The following is an 18,564-nucleotide window of genomic DNA, read 5'->3' as shown; positions in this document are numbered from 1 at the left end:
ATGTATCAAAAAGAAAAAAAAGAAAGTAAAAATCACCGTTTCCTACCACTAAGTGATAACTGCTATTAGTATTTCCATCTGGTCTCTCTTCTGTATCCATGTATAGGAACAAAACTTGGGCATCATTATGTGTATATAATTTCACATCCTTTTTTCTAACACAATGTATGAATTTTCCTCAAAATTTCTTAATACATGAATTGCTTTTTTTTTTTTTTTTTTGAAGAGTGGGGAGCAGAGAGGCCAAGGGAGAGGGAGAGAGAATCTTAAGCAGATGCAGATGCTCCACTGGGTGAGGACCCTGACACGGGGCTTAATCCCAGGACCCTGAGATCATGACCTGAGCCAAAATCAAGTCGGATGCTTAAAGTTGACTGAGCTACCCAAGTTCCCCTTCATACATGAATTTCTTCAAAAATATGGTTTTTAATGATTGTACTCTATTCTGTTATATGGAGGTACCTTACCTATTGCTCCCCTATCTGGGTCACAGATTATGTTTCACTGTCAACATTTATACTAAAGTGGTATCTTTATATATAAATATTTAGCATATGATATTAAACATCTATGATTATTTCCTTAGGGCTGATTTGTGGCACTGAGATTCCCGAATTAAAGGATGTGAACATTTTTTCCCCCCTCCACTTTATTATTTTCTTCATGGAGATTTTCAAAAATTAAAAAGTAGAGAGAATGGCATAATAGAATTCCACATGCCCATCCCCTAGCTAGAAGTGAATATTTTTAAGACTCCTAATAGATACTACCTAATCGATTTTTGGAAAGAGAAAGGTAAATGGCAATTTAATTTATTCCAGCAGTATGTGTGAGTCCATATTCCTCCTCATCCTCAGCAACATGTAGTTTCCGTTTGACAGATGAAAAGTAAAAATTTGTTAATTTAATTCACTATTTTTTAATTATTAATGAGATTGGACCTTTAAAAATGTATTTATTAGTGGTTTGTTAACTTGCTATTAGTTTTTGTGGGTTTCAGGGGGATATGAAAATTTAAATTTCTAATTTAGTAAAATCTAGAAAAAGTTTCTATTTGCTTTATACTTTGAAAGCCCTTTACCATTTTGACATCTAGTAAAAGTCCACCCATGTGTTCTTCTAGTTTCTTTGTAGTTTTACTTTTAAGATTCTAAATCACTGGGAAGTTAAGTATATTTAATAAGGTATGTATCTAAGTCAAATTGTTTTATCCTCTCAAATCTAATATAGAAGCACTAATAATCTGGCCTTTGGTTTTGATGTTTTGTTGTCATACTGTAAGTAGTTTGTATTGTTATCTCTTGTTTTTCTGATAATGTTTTTAAAATATCCTGATACAGAATTTGTAACCATATATTTTTGCATTTTAAATAGTGTCTATTGTAGTAGGTAGAGGCTCTCTCATGTTCAATTTACATATTTTCTTGTGTTTTGGTAAAGATACACTTGGGTGACTGGTAAAGAGCCACTTACATACTATGACATGAATTTGTCAGCTCAGGACCATCAGACCTTTTTCACCTGTGACACGGACTTTTTACGTCCTTCAGACACAGGTATGTGTCATATCTGCTTATGGGGTAAACAGTGGTGATGAAAATTATTTTTTAAAATTCTTTAGCATTACTTATTATAATACACAAAGTTACTTGGCTTGAGGTTGTTTGCATCATGGATAACAGAAGCAGATTAAATTGAAACTAAATATGAATGTAAACTAGGTTGTTACACTACGTATCCTCCTTATAAAGAATTTAAAGTACTTTATAAAAATATGAAATTACTTCTTTTATTACTTGAAAAACCTTTCAGATCAAATATAGCAGAGAACAGTGTACCCAGTTTGGTCTGGGGAATTAACATATGCAATTATACATAAGAGTAAGGCAAAGTGTAAACTCTGGGGCATGGCATGTAGATTAAAATGGAATATATTTTATCCCAGTCATAAGTTAGAGGTGCGTGGAAAGTGGTGGAAGATCATAGAAATGTCTGTGTTTAGGTCTAAGTCTTCTCTGTGGAAGAGAGTATTAAGACTCTTAAATACACGGTTAAAGACAGATCTTTATCACTGTTCTTTCACTTTGAATGCCCTCTCCTTTCCTATCTATCCTCCTACTTCTGTGCTTCCTGCTTTTATCCTTCAAGATCCAAATTAAAAGTTACATTCTCTAGGAACTTGAGAGTTAAACACTTTATTTTCTGCAATATTGCAGTACTTAGTCCAAGCCTCACTGAAACAATTCTAGTTAATTTATTCAACCACAAACATTTACATGTTAATTTTATCATGTTGTTTTAATGTTTATCTTCCCTAATAGGGTGGGAAACTTTGGAAAGCAGGGACTGTATTCTCATCATCTTTGAATCCTTTTCATCTAGCACATTGCCTGGCATACTGTAAATATATTAATATTTATTCTTTGATGAAAATATCAATGAATGACCTTAGTGTCACAGATGTCTTAAGCAATTTCACTAATAATAGCTAACACTTGTATAGCACTTACTATGCACCAAGCACTGTTCCAAGCAATTTACATAAATGTACTGATTTAGTATTCCCGATCATTTTGAGATAGGTACTTTTACCAACCTCAGAAATAAACGTGTGAAAAGAAGGAAGGAAGGAAGGAAGACAGGTAGGCAGGCAGGCAAAGGAAAATCAAGTAATATGCCATAAGTAACCTAACTAATAAATGATAAAGTTGGATTTCAAATTCAGGTCTGACTCTTCACCACTATACTACTGTTACTTCTACTCACCATAGTGACAGGCAAAAGAAGATCACTACTAGGGGGTCTGAAAAATAGCCAGTTTTCCAGCATTGAAGTGAATTCTTTGTGATCTATATCTGTTGGATTAAATATATTAAGGGTGGGTGATAGCAGTAAATGCAGGGATCTTTGGAATAGTTACATGAAGGGATTTAATTGTGAATAGGAAAAAAAGGAATTGCCTTATATTTATATTAATGGCAAAAGTGTTGGGTTGGGGAAATAACTGAAATGGAAATTAGTATGTTAACTTTAAGGACTAAAGTTGACTCTAAAAGTAACTCTAGAAATTAAGGCTTCACCTCATTTTTGCAAGCAGAATTGCAGACATTGGCAGGCTTTTCCGGTAGCATCCATGGCTATCCACTAAAGCCGTGCTCTTAAAACATTATTGTTCACTTATCTCCTAAAGTAATTTTGAAAAACTACGTATCCTTTCAAACATTTTTAACTTGACATCATAAGATTAAATAATTGCAAAGAATATGATTTTTAGCATATTACAGATAATTAAAAATAAAACTAGAATACACTATATTTGAATGTATCTCAAGAAATCTAATGACTTGATATCCACCGTTATCTATTGAAAAAGACATCGACGAATACTCTTCAGCAGTAGTAAATTTTATGTAAGTTTTTTTGCTTCTTGAACTCATCCATTTCACACCTCCATATTATAATTATTGTATACTTGAGAGTCTTATTTATCACATATGCTTTTCCACAATAAAATTGTTTTGCCTAAGTTTTTAAAAATTTTAATTTGCTTTGATCATAAGGTTCTAAATGGTATCATGTACTTTAGTTATATTTTTGTCAAATCCTTGGAGCTACATATTTGGCTTTTTCAGCTTTAGAAAATGTCCTCCATAGAACAGCACTTGGCTGGGTGAGTTCTCATTGACCAAATCAGACTGACTTTCTGACAGAAAAGTCTGACTTCATTTTTTAAGTCAAATAACCATGTTAACATGCATCCCTATGACAACCATTTCTCTTTCTGATTTTAAATTCTAAGATAGAAACAGAATTCTTGGAGCTTTGCCTAGGGCCTATCACTTGGCCAAAATAAGATTCCACCACCTTTATTTTCCTTTACTAATGCCCCCTTTGCCTTGCTGTGAGGGGACCTTTCCTTAGGAGCAACACATTCTTTGATAGTAAGGGGCAGGGGAGGCTGATAAGTGGAACTGATAAAAACGGTTATCACTTCCTCTCTAGGGAGGGCATCCAGGGGCCAGAATACTCTTATTTCTAATGCCAAGATTTACTCTTAAAGGAATTCCTGTTGTAGGTGCCTTCACAAAAAATGGCTGCCCCGAAACCTAAACTTTGAATTTTCCTGTGGGCACTTGGAGATTTTTACACTCTTCGGAATGTACCTTAGAAAGATTCAGGATGGGTGAGAAGTAAGAGTTTCTTCAGGAATATATCTTTTGGAGAGCGGGGAAGCAGATATTGGGTAGGAAAGGGCAACCAGCATGGTGCATAGACCAGTCAGAGGCACATTCTTCAAGTAGATCAGTTCTAGGAAGAGTCATATAAAGCTGAGACTTTATAGAAATTGGTTCTCTTAAAACCACGCATGCTGTTTTGGTCCTTGCAAAGTTTCATGTACTTCTAGAGGTATGCGTGATCCCAGGTAAGTACTGAGCTCAAGGACAGTCTCTTATCTGTGAATTGATCCATATTGATCTTTTCAGATACTCACATAAAGGTAATGATTTTATATCTGTAGTTTTATTAAAAATGTGTACATATGTGTGATGTGACAAATTTCTCTTGATGAATTGCCATCAGTTACTAAGTTAGTAGATTCTGTTCTCATCCTATTGATTGATTTATTTAAGGCATAAAACAAACATATCTTCAGGGCCAGCCAGCAATGTTCTGTTTTTGATTTTTTTTTTTTAAGATTTTATTTTTAAGTAATCTCTATACCCAATGTGGGGCTCAAACTCAAAACCCTGAGATCAAGAGTTTCATCCTCTACCAACTGAGCCAGACAGGCCCCCTGGCCAGCAGTGTTTTTTGAATAACTTGTTTTCATGGTATTCTCAATTCAACACTTAAGAATCAGGAGATTTGACTTTTTTTTTTTAAGATTTTATTTTATTTATTTGACAGAGAGAGAGAGATCACAAGTAGGCAGAGAGGCAGGCAGAGAGAGAGGGAGAAGCAGGCTCCCCGCCGAGCAGAGAGCCCCATGTGGGGCTCAATCCCAGGACCCTGAGATCACAAACCAAGCAGAAGGCAGAGGTTCAACTCACTGAGCCACCCAGGTGCCTCGAGATTTGACATTTAAACCCAGATTTACACTTTTTAGAAGTTGGAAAATATGGCAAAACTGGACCTGTATGTACACCTTGCAATAATCAGTTAGACCCGAGCTGTGACTCTCTCCTTTAGATTGTGCAAATGCCTTTTAATTTACACATTTCTGTTTTCTGCTTAGTCTTTGTAGGCATCTACATTTCATAGCCCCTGATCTTGGGATTGACTATTTTCTGATTGTAGCATATTGCAATATTATTTAACTTTAAAAAATAGATAAATTTGATTGAATTGCTAATTGCTTGTGTTGTTTTTTTAAGCATATCGAGCTCTTAAAGAGGACAGATGAGCAGCTTTTTCTGCCTATGGGTCCTGTCCCTGTGCTTTAATAAAACCACCTTTTTACATGGAAAAAAAAAAAAAAAAAAGACAGCTAAATACTAAATCAGCATTTTCCTTTTAATTATTCTTAAGCCTTGTTTTAGAAAGAAATACAAATTTCTTCTTGTACTTTACTTCCCCTTTTCCCTTTGGCTTAGAACTGAATTAGTTGTTAGGATTAATCTTAAAAGTCTGGATAGAGCAGTTGAAAACGTTTTCTAAGAATACGAATAAGAAAAAAATGCTTAAAGGTGGATCAGATGACCTCAGTAAAAAAGAGAGAAATGCAAATGAAGATGAGATAGTTTCCATGTATTAAATTAGCAAAAATTGATACTAACTCAGTGTTGCTAAGTAGGGAAACGTTCACTCTTCTCCACTGTCTGAAAGAATGTAAATTAATACAATCTTATTGAAAAGAATTTGGGAGTTTATTATATCCAAAATCTTTTAGAAGATGCATACATTTTAATCAACCGTTCCACTTCTAGAAAGGAAATATTTGGTCAGGTATGCAAAAGTAGATGTTAAAAGATGGTGGTTATAACATTTCTATAATTAGCAAAAATTGCATGTAACTTAATAATTTAAAAGAATTACTTCGATTAATTTTGATATATACGTAATAGGCTAGAATCCCAAATAGTCATTTAAAATGTTGATAAAGATTTCAGTATCCAAATTTGACTTGTAAATTAAATCATGTAAGCTAAAGGAGAAATCCCCATCATTAAAACTGGAAAGTCTAATATTCTTTATTTTTATGTAATATTTTAATGTTTTAGCAAAACCCTATTCTTTACCTGGTTATTATCAGATGAGTGCTGACGTGCATCAATTTGTCAAGTTCAGGAAGCATTAGTTGTCAGACAGCTGGTGACATGTTCGATATGAGATAGGTATTTTTGTTACACAAGTGAAATATATTGTTTTCTTTTCCAAGCCAAGACTAATATTTTGTTTCCAAAGGAAAACGCAAACATTTTCCACATTATTCTTTCTAGACAGTTGTAGGTTTTGTTCCAAAAGCAACATTCATAGATTCTCTATTTTTCTTATCAAATTTGAAATAGACCAGATAGTTTCATGAATCTACTTTGTTTGTTTGTTTAATTTTTAAGAAACTTAATTTTCATTTTGTACAGTAATTGGTAGCAAAACTAATATTGTTATTCTAGAGAGGTTTTAATTCAGGCTTTTCTTGAATCTTGGTAGAGACTGACATTTTCCATAAATATACTATATTCTAAATTAATTGCTTTTTCCATCTTTTTGTACGAAATACAAATTCAAACATTCTTCCTGGATTGAATCATTGATTAGACAAATACTTTGTTTTTAAGTGTTTTGTATATTTTAGCATCGACCCTTTTCAAAGTGATAAAAGGACTAGAATATTTCATATGATTATAATTCGATGTTACCCAATTTTAATATGCATTTAGAAATATAAATATTTGTGTATAATAATGGTATAGTTAACTGGATTAAATACCTTATATGTTGTTATTCAAATTAGAGAAAGAATATATTTTTCTTCTGTGTGATGCTTCCATTTAATGTAAACTAGATTATTGTCAGCTGACACCCCAATTTCTTGTTTATGTTTAAGAACATGTTATTTAAATCTTTGTTTACTCTCCTAGCTCATTCTTCATACGTTTTGCATAAGATTATTTATGTTTACCATCTCATCTGCTTTTTACAATATTTTTCCTACAGTTATGCAGAAGGCATGGAGGGAAAGAAATCCTCCAGCTCGAATCAAAGCAGCCTATCAAGCTTTAGAATTAAACAATGAGTAAGTGTGAAATATATGGAAAGTAAGTTTGTTTTGTAGGAAACTCAGGCAAATGATTTCATGTTATCTTTTTTCTTTTCCTAAGACACTTAGAGTCATTAGCAGTCCCCCCCCTCTGCTTTTTTTTTTCGTATACTAGAGACAAATTTTAGTGTTCATGGGCATCTGTACTTTGGTTCTGAAATTATAAACTTACCTGTGCTTTTGAATTGAAATTATCCTAGAGATACTTTTTAAAATGGGGAATGCTGATCTCATTGGTGATAATTCTTGATAGTTAAAGAGTACAAAAATACTTATGCCACCTTTTTTTATTTTGTTTTCATTTAAATCATTCATTCAAAGCATTCATTCAGTCCTGAGAACTTTAGTTGCTAATGGGATTGGAGGCTTGTGAAGAGGATTCAAAATAAGCAAAATGTAGTATGTATGTATGTATTTATTTATTTTTAAAGATTTTATTTATTTATTTCACAGACAGAGATCACAAGTAGGCAGAGAGGCAGGCGGGGCGGGGGGAAGCAGGCTCCCTGCTGAGCAGAGAGCCCGATGTGGGGCTCGATCCTAGGACCCTGGGATCATGACCTGAGCCGAAGGCAGAGGCTTTAACCCACTGAGCCACCCAGGTGCCCTTTATTTATTTGTTTATTTATTTAAAGATCTTATTTATTTGTCAGAGAGAGAGAGAGAGAGAGAGAGAGCACAAGCAGGCAGAGTGGCAGACAGAGGCAGAGAGAGAAGCAGGCTCCCCGCTGAGCAGGGAGCCTGATGTGGGACTCAGTCCCAGGACCCTGGGATCGTGCCCTGAGCCGAAGGCAGCCAGTTAACCAACTGAGCCACTTAGGCATCCCAGAGGTATTTATTTTTTATAGCTCTTTATATCAATTCTTCATTTTGAAAAGACAAAATGTAAAATCATGAGTTAGCCTAATATTTAAATGGAATAGATCAATAAGTATTAATTTGATACTAAATAAATGCCAGGAGTAAAAGTATGGCCCTAGTTGGGGTTAATCAGGGAATGCGTCCTGAATGGTATGGATATGTTATAAATAAAAGGATAGGTTTTAAATAGCATTGTCCCTGGTACCCCTCAACAACCCCATCCCCCAAGATATGTTATCATTATAAGAAGACCTTCCTAAGGTAGAACAAAAATCAGTGTAGGGAATTCCAAAAGCAGTGAATCAACTTTATTGAAACTCTGGAAGCTAATCAAAAGTTTGTAGCATCCTAGAGAATGCTTAATCAATTAAAAAAAAATAAAACAGCTGAATCACTGTAAGTGAGTTTTATGGTGTTTTAACTTACACCGGCCCCCCCATTTCCCACTCCCTTGCTCAGTGGCAGTCTTGAAGACAAAAGTCTGCGTTCTGGGTATAGGTTCCTTCTATCAGAGGAAGTGGAATGACTCTTATTCTTGAAGAATTGTGCTTGTTTATTTTGACCTGTCTGGTTGGCTCTCTGAAGGGCCAGCTCAAAGGTATTGCCTTTATTTAGGTTAATTTGGAACTCTCCCAGCACTGACACAGCTACACTGGGGGGCATTTGTTGAAAACACATAAAGACAAATGCATTAGTCCCTGCTGCCCTGGAGCAAGGGATAACAGCTGGGGCAAATAATAGACACACCAGAAAGCTTGAGAGGAAAGGCTGGGGAATGAGATACTTTGGAAAATAAAGGCTTTTGAAAAACTCCCACATATTCCTGGGAATCTCAGATGTTCCATACATGCCCAAGTTTGGGCACATGCTCAGAAGTGACTTAAGAAGACCCTAAGCTCTCATGTCTGTCTGAATTTCAGGTTCTGCACAAACAGAAAGTAAAGGCTAAGGCAGGGTTGTAAACTGCCTGGCTGAATGTTGAAGGTGTGCCCCAACACACTCAGAACCAATCTGCAAAGACTTGGCTTTTTTTGTTTTGTTTTTGGTTCCAAGTAGTTAAGGCAAGCTCTATCAAATCACTGGCTGATGAACAGGCTAAAGGAGAGAGGATTCACTGGTATATGATAATGACTGCAAACTTTAGAAAATTAGTTCAGAAAAGTCATTAAACAGCTACAACAAGCAACAGCAACAAGCCGTGGAGAGGAGGGGGAAATCTGAGTGCTAGAGTTGCTAGATTATGATCTTCAAAATTTACAGTTTTAAACAAATTTAAAAAGACACACAAAGAAACAAAATATGCCCCATTCACAGAAAAGAAAGGAAATGAATGGAGACTGTCCTGACGGAAGTTGTCAAGACTTTGGACTTTCCAGACAAAAACTTTAAATCAAATATTTTAAATATGCTCAAAGAGGTAAAGGAAGCCATGTGCAAGGAACTAATGGAAGTCATGAGAAGGATATCTTACCACTAGAGGATATCAATAAAGATTTAGAAATTTAAAAAGAAATCTAGGAAAAAAGTTTAGAAAGAGATCCAGAAATAAAGATCAAGAACTCAGTGAACCTCAAGTAAAATATAATCAAAGAAATCTACAATGAGACACATTATAGTCAAGCTTTCCAAAACCAAGGACAAGGAGAAATTCCTGAAAGCAGCAAGAGCATCATGAATGAGGAATCTTCAGTAAGATAAACAGCTAAGTTCTCATCCGAAACCATAGGAGCCAGAAGGCAGTGGGATAACAAAGTCAAAATTCTTAAAGAAAGAAAACTGTCAACGAATGATTCTTTTTTTTTTTTTTTTTTTTTTTAAGATTTTATTTGTTTAAGAGAGAGTGTGCTTGAGCATGAGCAGGGTGGAGGGGCAGAAGCGGGCTCCCACAGGGAGCCCAGTGCAGGGCTCAGTCCCAGGACTCTGGGATAATGACCTGAGCCAAAGGCGGATGCTTAACCAGTTGAGCCACCCCGGTGCCTCCACAGCTAAAGATTCTATATCCAACAAACCTATCCTTCAAAAATGAAGGAGAAATTAAGACATTTCCAGATAAACAGAAACAATTCATTGCTAGCAGATCTATGTTATGTATAAATGGATATGTTATAAATAAAAGGATAGGTTTTAAATAAAACGATACTAGACAGTCTTGACTCCACACAAAGCAATAAAGAACACCAGTAAAGATAATTACATAAGCAAATATAAAAGTTAATGTATTTTGGGTTTGCAATTATTTTTTTCAATATGATTTAAAAGACAATGTAAAACTGGGGCGCCTGGGTGGCTCAGTGGGTTAAAGCCTCTACCTTTGGCTCAAGTCATGATCCTAGGGTCTTGGGGTCAAGCTCCACACTGGGATCCCTGCTCAGTGTAGAGCCTATTTCTTCCTTTCCCCCTGCTGTTCCCCCTGCTTGTGTGCTCGTTCTCTCTCTGTCAAATAAAGTCTTTTAAAAAATCAACAAAATTGATGAACTTCTAGCTAGACTGATCAATTAAAAAAGAAAGAAGACTCATATTACTAAAATTAGGAATGAAACTGGGAACATTATTACTTAACCTTACAGAAATTTAAAACAGAATACAGTGTACAATTATATAATCTATAAATTAGATAAATAAAAGGGACAAATTTCTAGGAACCAAAACTGATTCAAGAAGAAATAGAAAATCTAAGTAGACTTATAACAAGTGAAGAGATGGAATCAGTAATTTAAAAACTTCCAAAGAAAACCAAAGACTAGACCCCTTCACTGGCAGGTGCTACCAAGAAATAGAAGAAGAATAAACACCAGTCCTTCTTAAATTCTTCAGAGAAATAGAAAGGAAGTGCACCTGGATGGCTCAGTGGGTTGAGCGACTGCCTTCAGCTCAGGTCATGATCCCAGAGTGCTGGGATCGAGTCCCGCACCAGGCTTCCGGCTCCATGGGAGTCTGCTTCTCCCTCTGACCTTCTTCCCTGTCATGCTCTCTCTCACTGTCTCTCAAATGAGTAAATAAAATCTTAAAAAAAAAAAAAAAAAAAGGAAATAGGAAGTAACTCTTCCTAACTCATCCTGTGAAGCCAGTATTATCCGATACCAAAACCAAAGACATCACCAGAAACAAAAATTATAGACTAATATCCATTATGATGTAGATGCAAAAATCCTAAACAAAATAGTAGCACAGCAAATCCAGCAGCATATTAAGAGAATTACACACCAGGAACAAGTTGGATTTGTCCCAAGAAGGCAAATGAAAATCAGTCAATGTAAGATACCACATTAATAGAAAAAAGAGCAAGAACCACATGGTCATTTCTATTGATAGAGAAAAGGTATTTGACAAAATCCTACAGTATTTTCTGATAAAAAACACTAAGAAATACAAAAGGAATAGAAGGAAACTTCCTCAAACTGATAAAGGAAAACCCACAGTCTTTCATCTGTAGATATGCAGTTTTTATTTACATCTTTACAGATGAAAGACTGAAAGGTTTCTTTCTAAGATCAAGAATAAGACAAGGACATCTTTTCTTGTCCCTTCTATTTAACATTGTACTAGAATTGCTAGCCGGTGAAATTAGGCAAGAAGAAGGAAGGGAAAATGGCTTCCAAATCAGAAAGGAAAAAGTAAAAACTGTCTTTATTCACAGATTATATGATCTTGTACATAGAAAATCTCAAAGAATCCACACACAAACCATTAGAGCTAGCAAAAGAGTTCAACAAATTTATTGTCTATAGGACATATATAAAACAAATAGGAAAATGGCAAAAACAAGTCTTTCCTTATGTCTGTTGTATATCTATACACTAGTAGTGGACAGTCTGAAAAAGAAATTGTTTTAAAGATTTTATTTGGTTGAGAGAGCAAGAGAAAGCATGAGTGGAGGGTGGGGAGAGGGAGAAGCAGGCTTCCCACAGAGCAGGGAGCCCAATGCAGGGCAAGATCCCAGGACCCTGAGATCACGACCTGAGGCAAAGGCAGATGCTTAACCAACTGAGCCACCCAGGCGCCCCTGAAAAAGAAATTTAAAAAACAACTCGATTTATAGTAGCATCAAAAATGTTAAAACACTTAAAGATAGATGTAACCAAGGAGCAAGGAGTGTAAGACTTGTACACTAAAAATGATAAGATATTGTTGAAAAAGTTAAAAGAATACCTAAATAAATGGAAAGACATCCCATGTTTATGAATTGGAATACTTAATATTGGTAAGATGGCAGCAGTCCTCAAGTTGGTCTACAAATTCGATGCAATCCTGATCAAAACTTCATTTGCCATTGTTATGAAATGGACAAGCTGATCCTAAAATTCATGTTGAATTACAAGAGCTCTCAAACAGCCAAAACAACCTTGAAAAAGAACAAAATTGGAGAACTCACTTCCTGATTTCAAAGCTTACTATGAAGCTACAGTAATTAAGTCATAAAGACAGACATCTAGAGTGATGGAATCAAGTTGAAGTTCAGAAATAAACCCATGCATTTATGGTAAATTGATTTTTTTTTAAAGATTTATTTATTTTAGAGAGAGAGAGTGAGAAGGTCAGAGGGAGAGAATCAGACTCCCACTGAGGGGGGATCCCCAGATGGGGCTCGATCTCACAACCCTGAGATGATGATCTGAGCTGAAACCAAGAGTTGCATGCCCAACCTACTCAGCCATCCAGGAGCCCCTATGGTCAACTGATTTTTGACAAGGGTGCCAAGACCATTCAATGGGGAAAGAATAGTCTTTCCATCAAGTGATGCTGGGCAAATGGATAGTCACATATAAAAGCAACCTTTACCTCACATGATGCACAATTAATTCAAAATTAATCAAAGACCTAAAGTTAAGTGCTAAAACAGAGGAAGAAAACATAGGGGCAGATTTTTATGACTGGATTAGGCAATGGTCTCTTAGATATGACACCAAAAGCAGAAGCAACAACAAAGAGAAAATTAGATAAATTAGACTTCATCAAAATTAAAAGCTTTTGTGCATTGAAGGATACTATCAAAGTGAAAAGGCAACCCACAGAATGAGAACATATTTGTAAACCATATTTGATAGGAGTCTTATATCCAGAATGTATCAAGGATTCTAACAACTCATTTACAAAATAATCCAATTAAAAAAGGACGAAGGATTTCAACAGACATTTCTTCAAAGAAGAATTCAAACAGACATTTATGTAAATGACCCACATGAAAAGGTTCTCAGCATTACTCATAATTAGGGAAATGAAAATGACAATCACAGTGACATGCCCCTTCATAAGATGGGTATAACAAAAACCTTCAGAAAATACCAAGTGTTTGCAAAAATATGGAGAGATTAGAACCCGCATACATTGCAGGTGGGCATGTAAAATGGTATCGCCACTGTGGAAAACAGTGTGGCAGTTTTCAAAAAGATAAAATTAGAACTATCATATGACCCAGCAGTTTACCCCTACGCATATACTGAAGAGTACTGAAAGTACATGTTCACAGCAATATTATAATAGCCCCAAACTAGAACCAACTCAGATGTCCATCGGCTGATGATGAAGGGATACACAGAATTGGTATATTTACACAGTGGAATGTCAGTCTTAAAAAGGAATGAAATACTGCTCCATGCAACATGAGTGAACTTTGTATAAATATTAAAAGTCCCTAAAAAAAAAAAAAAAAGTCTCTGAATGACATCCTTTAAAATGATTAATTTTATTATGTGAATTTTACCTTAATTAAAAAAAAACCTTCAGGGAAAAAAAAACCTTCATAGCAGTGTCATTCAGTATTCATAATATTAATTTTAATATTTCAAAAATATTAAAAATATTTTTGAACAAATATAGGAAAGCTCTCAGAGGAAAGAACCTCTTTTTATCATATAGCTAAACTGTAATTTAAAATATTTATATTTTGATTCCATTGCATCAATTTATACCCATCTAGATCTTTTAAAAATGTTTTGTTTTTTGTTATTTAAAAACATTTGAATTAGGTTTAGAATGGCAGTTTGGAGCCCAGTGTTTAAAGCAGCAATGTATCTAATGTTTCAGAGAAATCTAATATATGTAATGGGGAAATCTCTGTTGATTAGTGAAAATCATCAGATAGTTCAATTTAGTGTACTGTTGGAAGGATGCTGAAACAGTATGATTTGCATTTTCTGAATTTAAAAGGTCCTTCTTGTCCCCAGTTGTTTGATAGCTACCTTGCCATCATTTTTCATAAAGGTTTTATTTATTTGCTTTAGAGAGAGAGTGTGAATGAGGGGACAGGCAGGCAGAAAGGGGGAGAGAATCCCAAGCAGACTCCGTGCTCACTGTAGAGCCCAGTGCAAGGCTCAATCTCACAACCCTGAGATCATGACCTCAGCTGGAAACAAGAGTCAGATGCTTAACTAACTGAGCCACTCAGGCACCCCCCTTGCCATTATTTTTGTTTCATGCCTGGTCTGGTACTTTTGCCAACAATTTCTTTTCTCTTGCTTAAACACTGTTCGATAGAAATGTAACATGAACCATATTTGTAACTAAATTTTCTGGTAGCCAGATTTAAAAAGTAAAAAGAAAAAGGTGAAATTAATTTAATGAATATATTTTATTTAGCTATATTGAAAATATTAAAATATTTTAACTATATATAACTATTAAATATTTATTTAACTATTAAAGTTTTTTTTACATTTTTCTAAGTCTTCAAAATCCTTTACACTGACATCACATCTCAATTTGGACTAGGCACATTTCAAGTGTTCAATAACTATATGTAGTGAAGGACTTCAGTACTGGACAATGCAGGCTTAGATAATCAGAACTAGAATATAGTCTCCAGAGGAACTACGATATGTACTTGCTATTTCTGGGAATGGAAAGGAAATTTTTTATTTCTCTTTTTTGTCCCCCAAACAAGTTGATTTATTAGCCAGCCTTTGACATAATTGATAACAAAGAGAAATCTTTCTGTTTTAGTGGGGTGACGAAAGGGAACTTGGATTGAGCCTGGGTGTGATGAGTAAAAGCAGCAGTGTAGAAGGAAAGACTAGAATTCACACCAAGGAAGTTTTGCTGCAATACAATTGTGGCTAAGCCCAAGAGAGGATGGGGGCAGCACACAGAAAGAAGGCTCAGGATTGGAAAAAGGGGTTAGTCCTGGAATGATATATTTCTAAGTCAAATGTTAAGGACCTAAAGGTCCTTAGGTGGCCATGGGACTTTATTCTCAATCTTGACCCTCTCCCATACTTGCCTCTGTTAGATGGATATTACAAAGTGTGTACTGGCTAAGAGCAGGCATGACCACTAGAATGTATAGTTCCTTGAACTACTTTTTAGGTAAGGCTTTATAGATCTTATTTCCTTCCCCCTTTTACAAAAGGAAAATATGAGACAAGCAGTTAGAGAATAGACATAGAAGTAAACCAGATAGAAAATACAGTGAAGAAATGTAAGAAAGGAGAAAAATAGTGGAAACACACCAAAAATATACCAACATGCCCCTAACAAATTAGAATGTCGAGTGAAGGTTTTTTTCCTTCTTCAAGAGATGGAAAATATAGGTAAAGGTAGGAAAGTGTGATGCAGAACAAAAGACATATCCAGGAGAAAATACTTCTTTACCATTTTACTTAAAATTGCCTTGCTTGCTTTCTTCATAGCTGTGCCACTGCATACGTTTTACTGGCCGAGGAAGAAGCAACAACTATTGTAGATGCTGAAAGGTTATTTAAACAGGCACTCAAGGCAGGAGAAACAATTTACAGGCGGTCACAGCAGTGCCAGCACCAAAGTCCTCAGCATGAAGCTCAACTGCGTAAGCAAATTTGTACTGATTTTTACCTGTCTTTTATTTAGCTCCTGCAGTTGGCTCTTTTATGTGTAAGACACAAAATAACAACAGTAAAAACAACCCTTCATACTTAGAAGTTAGCTTCTTTTCATAAGAAATAACTAATCTATTCGTAATATCTATAAGCCAACAAGCCAAACAGGCTTTAGCTAGAGAATGCTTGTGGAAGGGAACAGATGTGCTCTGGTTATTGAGAGATGTGCTGCTCTGAGATTTAAGGTAATTTATTTCATGTGAGAATTGGACTGGTCATCGGAGAAACACAACTCATACATCCCCAAGATTCAGGAGAGCCTTCTGGTAATGATCAGCAGCTTTATTCTTACCCTTCCCCCAAGCAGTAGCAGAAGTACATCATTTGGTGGTGCCCTTCAGACCGTATGTATCTCCACATAGTGCCAGGAAGTGACTGCTTCAGTACAACACCCAGCTCCACATGTGGCCTTGATTCTTTCTTTGCTTCTTCTCTGTGATATGTTTGAGAACATATGGGCCAAACCAACCGAGATTCTTTCCACTCTTAAGGATACGCTCTCAGTTAGGATTGAGATACTTCCACCAAAGATGTTAGAATCTGTAGTGCTCCTGCTTCCTGCTATTTTTCGTGGCCAGAGGGTTTTCGTTTAATGATTTTGGCAGATATTGGGCAATAAATTGAAATATGTTTACATAATGCATTATCTGTTAGCAGTTAAGTTCTAAATCTTTTGTTTGTGGAAATTAAAATTTGGATAATATTTTCTCTCCAAACTAAATATTGATGTATACAGTATGTTTCATTAATGGATGTTGTTATAGCACACAACTGTGGGAATATATAATTTTGCAGTCTGGAACTAATGAAACTACATCTGTGAAAAAGCCATGCCATTTGTCTTTGTATAATCTCAAATATGATTCTGAGATAGTTACAAAAATATTTGTTAGCTCTTTCTAGAAATAGTTTTATAGTTTACTAATTACTAGCTGTTGAGCAAAAGTTCACAGTAACCATGGAAATTTTGTTTTGAACATCTTTTGTCAGTTAAAACAATAGAGAATATTAAAAAAAATTTTATGCAGAAACTCAAAATAATAGGTCAGAATTATTTTTTCCTATTGTATGTATTTTTTATGTTAATATTAAAATATACTTGTCAAGTATACACTAATTCATATATAATGTACTCAGGTTACTGTTAGAGGCAAAAATGATTCTGTATATGTGGATTTTAAGCTTTTACTATAAAAAACTTCAAATATATACAAAAATAGAACAGTATAATAAACCCCCATTCAATGTTCATCACCCAAATTTAATAATCTTTAATAGTCTTCCATTCTGAGACAGTTTAATTTTAATTGAAACTTCCAGGATAAGCAAATAATTACTTATAGTTAATGGATGATATGTTAACGAAATAGTAGGTCATAATACAAAGTGATAATTATGTCGTTTTTTTAAATAGGAAGAGATACCAATGTACTGGTATATATTAAAAGAAGATTAGCAATGTGTGCAAGAAAATTAGGAAGAATAAGAGAAGCAGTAAAAATAATGAGAGATGTAAGTAAGTTTAATGATTGGATGTTTGTATTTCTTCCTTCAAAAACTGAAAATGTGATTTAAGCTGCCAGTTATTTTAATGTAAAACCATTGTTTTTTAATTGGTAGCTTTTGTAATAAGGTGTTTATTAATATACATATATTTCTAAGGGTTGAGTCTCCACAGTTTTGTTAAGAAACTAAAGAATTTCTACTTTAATGAATCAGATTCAGCTCTGTTGAGTTCCTTTGCTATAATTTTAACCATTTTTTCCTTTTAATGTACAGTTGATGAAAGAATTTCCTCCTCTTACCATGTTGAACATCCATGAGAATCTCCTAGAATCACTTCTAGAATTACAGGCCTATGCAGATGTTCAGGCAGTCCTAGCAAAATATGATGGTGAGTGATAATTGACTTAGTTGATAGCATGGTTAAAATATTTTTTTCAATTATGTAATCATAAATGTGATCCTATTTTGTTATTTCTTTGATTTTTCTTTTTGCAATCTTTCAAGTCAGTATTTAGAATCCATGGATGCAAGTTATAGTTAAGTATCTTCTTTATCAGGACTTTTGGGAGCAAAAGTCTACAAGGAAGAAATTTTCTTTAAAAATTTATTCATTTGTCTGTTGAGTGAAGGGCTTAGAATACAGTGGTGAACAAGAAGACATGGACTTAGTCCTTGTAGAAATTACAGTTTAGTAAAGGAACATACAGACAAAGACAAATGAACAATAGTTATATTGAAGCATAGTGTGTAAGGTGAGATAATTGGAAAAGTGTGGGGTGCTATGGACATGGGATGGTACCTCATTTGTTTTGGAGTGTCAGAGATAGTTAACAGAAGTTGCTTTATGGTATGTATAAAAAATTCAGAGTAACATTTTTACAATGCTTTTTGGTTACAAAGTATAATTTATTATTTCATATGAGGAGTATAATAATCTTGTGAGGTGGTAGGACAAGTTGTTTTACTCTTGTTAGTAAACAAGGAAACTGGAGTTAAAGAAGGTAAGGTCTCCCAGCCAGTCAGTGTGGCAAGCCAACACTTAAATCCAGCTATTCCATTTCTTTGTGTATAGTCTTCTAATAGTAA

At 34.8% G+C, this 18,564-nt stretch overlaps 1 protein-coding gene across 4 annotated transcripts in view; it reads left to right on the top strand.

The window, feature by feature from the left end:
• The window catches only part of LOC111142850 (suppression of tumorigenicity 7 like), a 59,061-nt gene that overhangs the window by 9,461 nt on the left and 31,036 nt on the right, over positions 1-18,564 (top strand). For all 4 annotated transcript variants that reach the window (XM_022496200.1, XM_022496197.1, XM_022496198.1 and 1 more), the window contains exons 5-9: positions 1,441-1,556; positions 7,159-7,237; positions 15,748-15,902; positions 17,387-17,484; positions 17,752-17,866. In XM_022496200.1, coding sequence (XP_022351908.1) covers positions 1,441-1,556; positions 7,159-7,237; positions 15,748-15,902; positions 17,387-17,484; positions 17,752-17,866 — 563 coding nt within the window. The remainder of the gene's footprint in view (positions 1-1,440; positions 1,557-7,158; positions 7,238-15,747; positions 15,903-17,386; positions 17,485-17,751; positions 17,867-18,564) is intronic.

This window comes from Enhydra lutris, unplaced genomic scaffold (genome assembly GCF_002288905.1).
Source record: "Enhydra lutris kenyoni isolate GAN:26980312 unplaced genomic scaffold, ASM228890v2 scaffoldscaffold9, whole genome shotgun sequence".
In the NCBI taxonomy this organism is placed as follows: Eukaryota; Metazoa; Chordata; class Mammalia; order Carnivora; family Mustelidae; genus Enhydra; species Enhydra lutris.
This window is presented reverse-complemented; position numbering and strand designations above follow the sequence as displayed.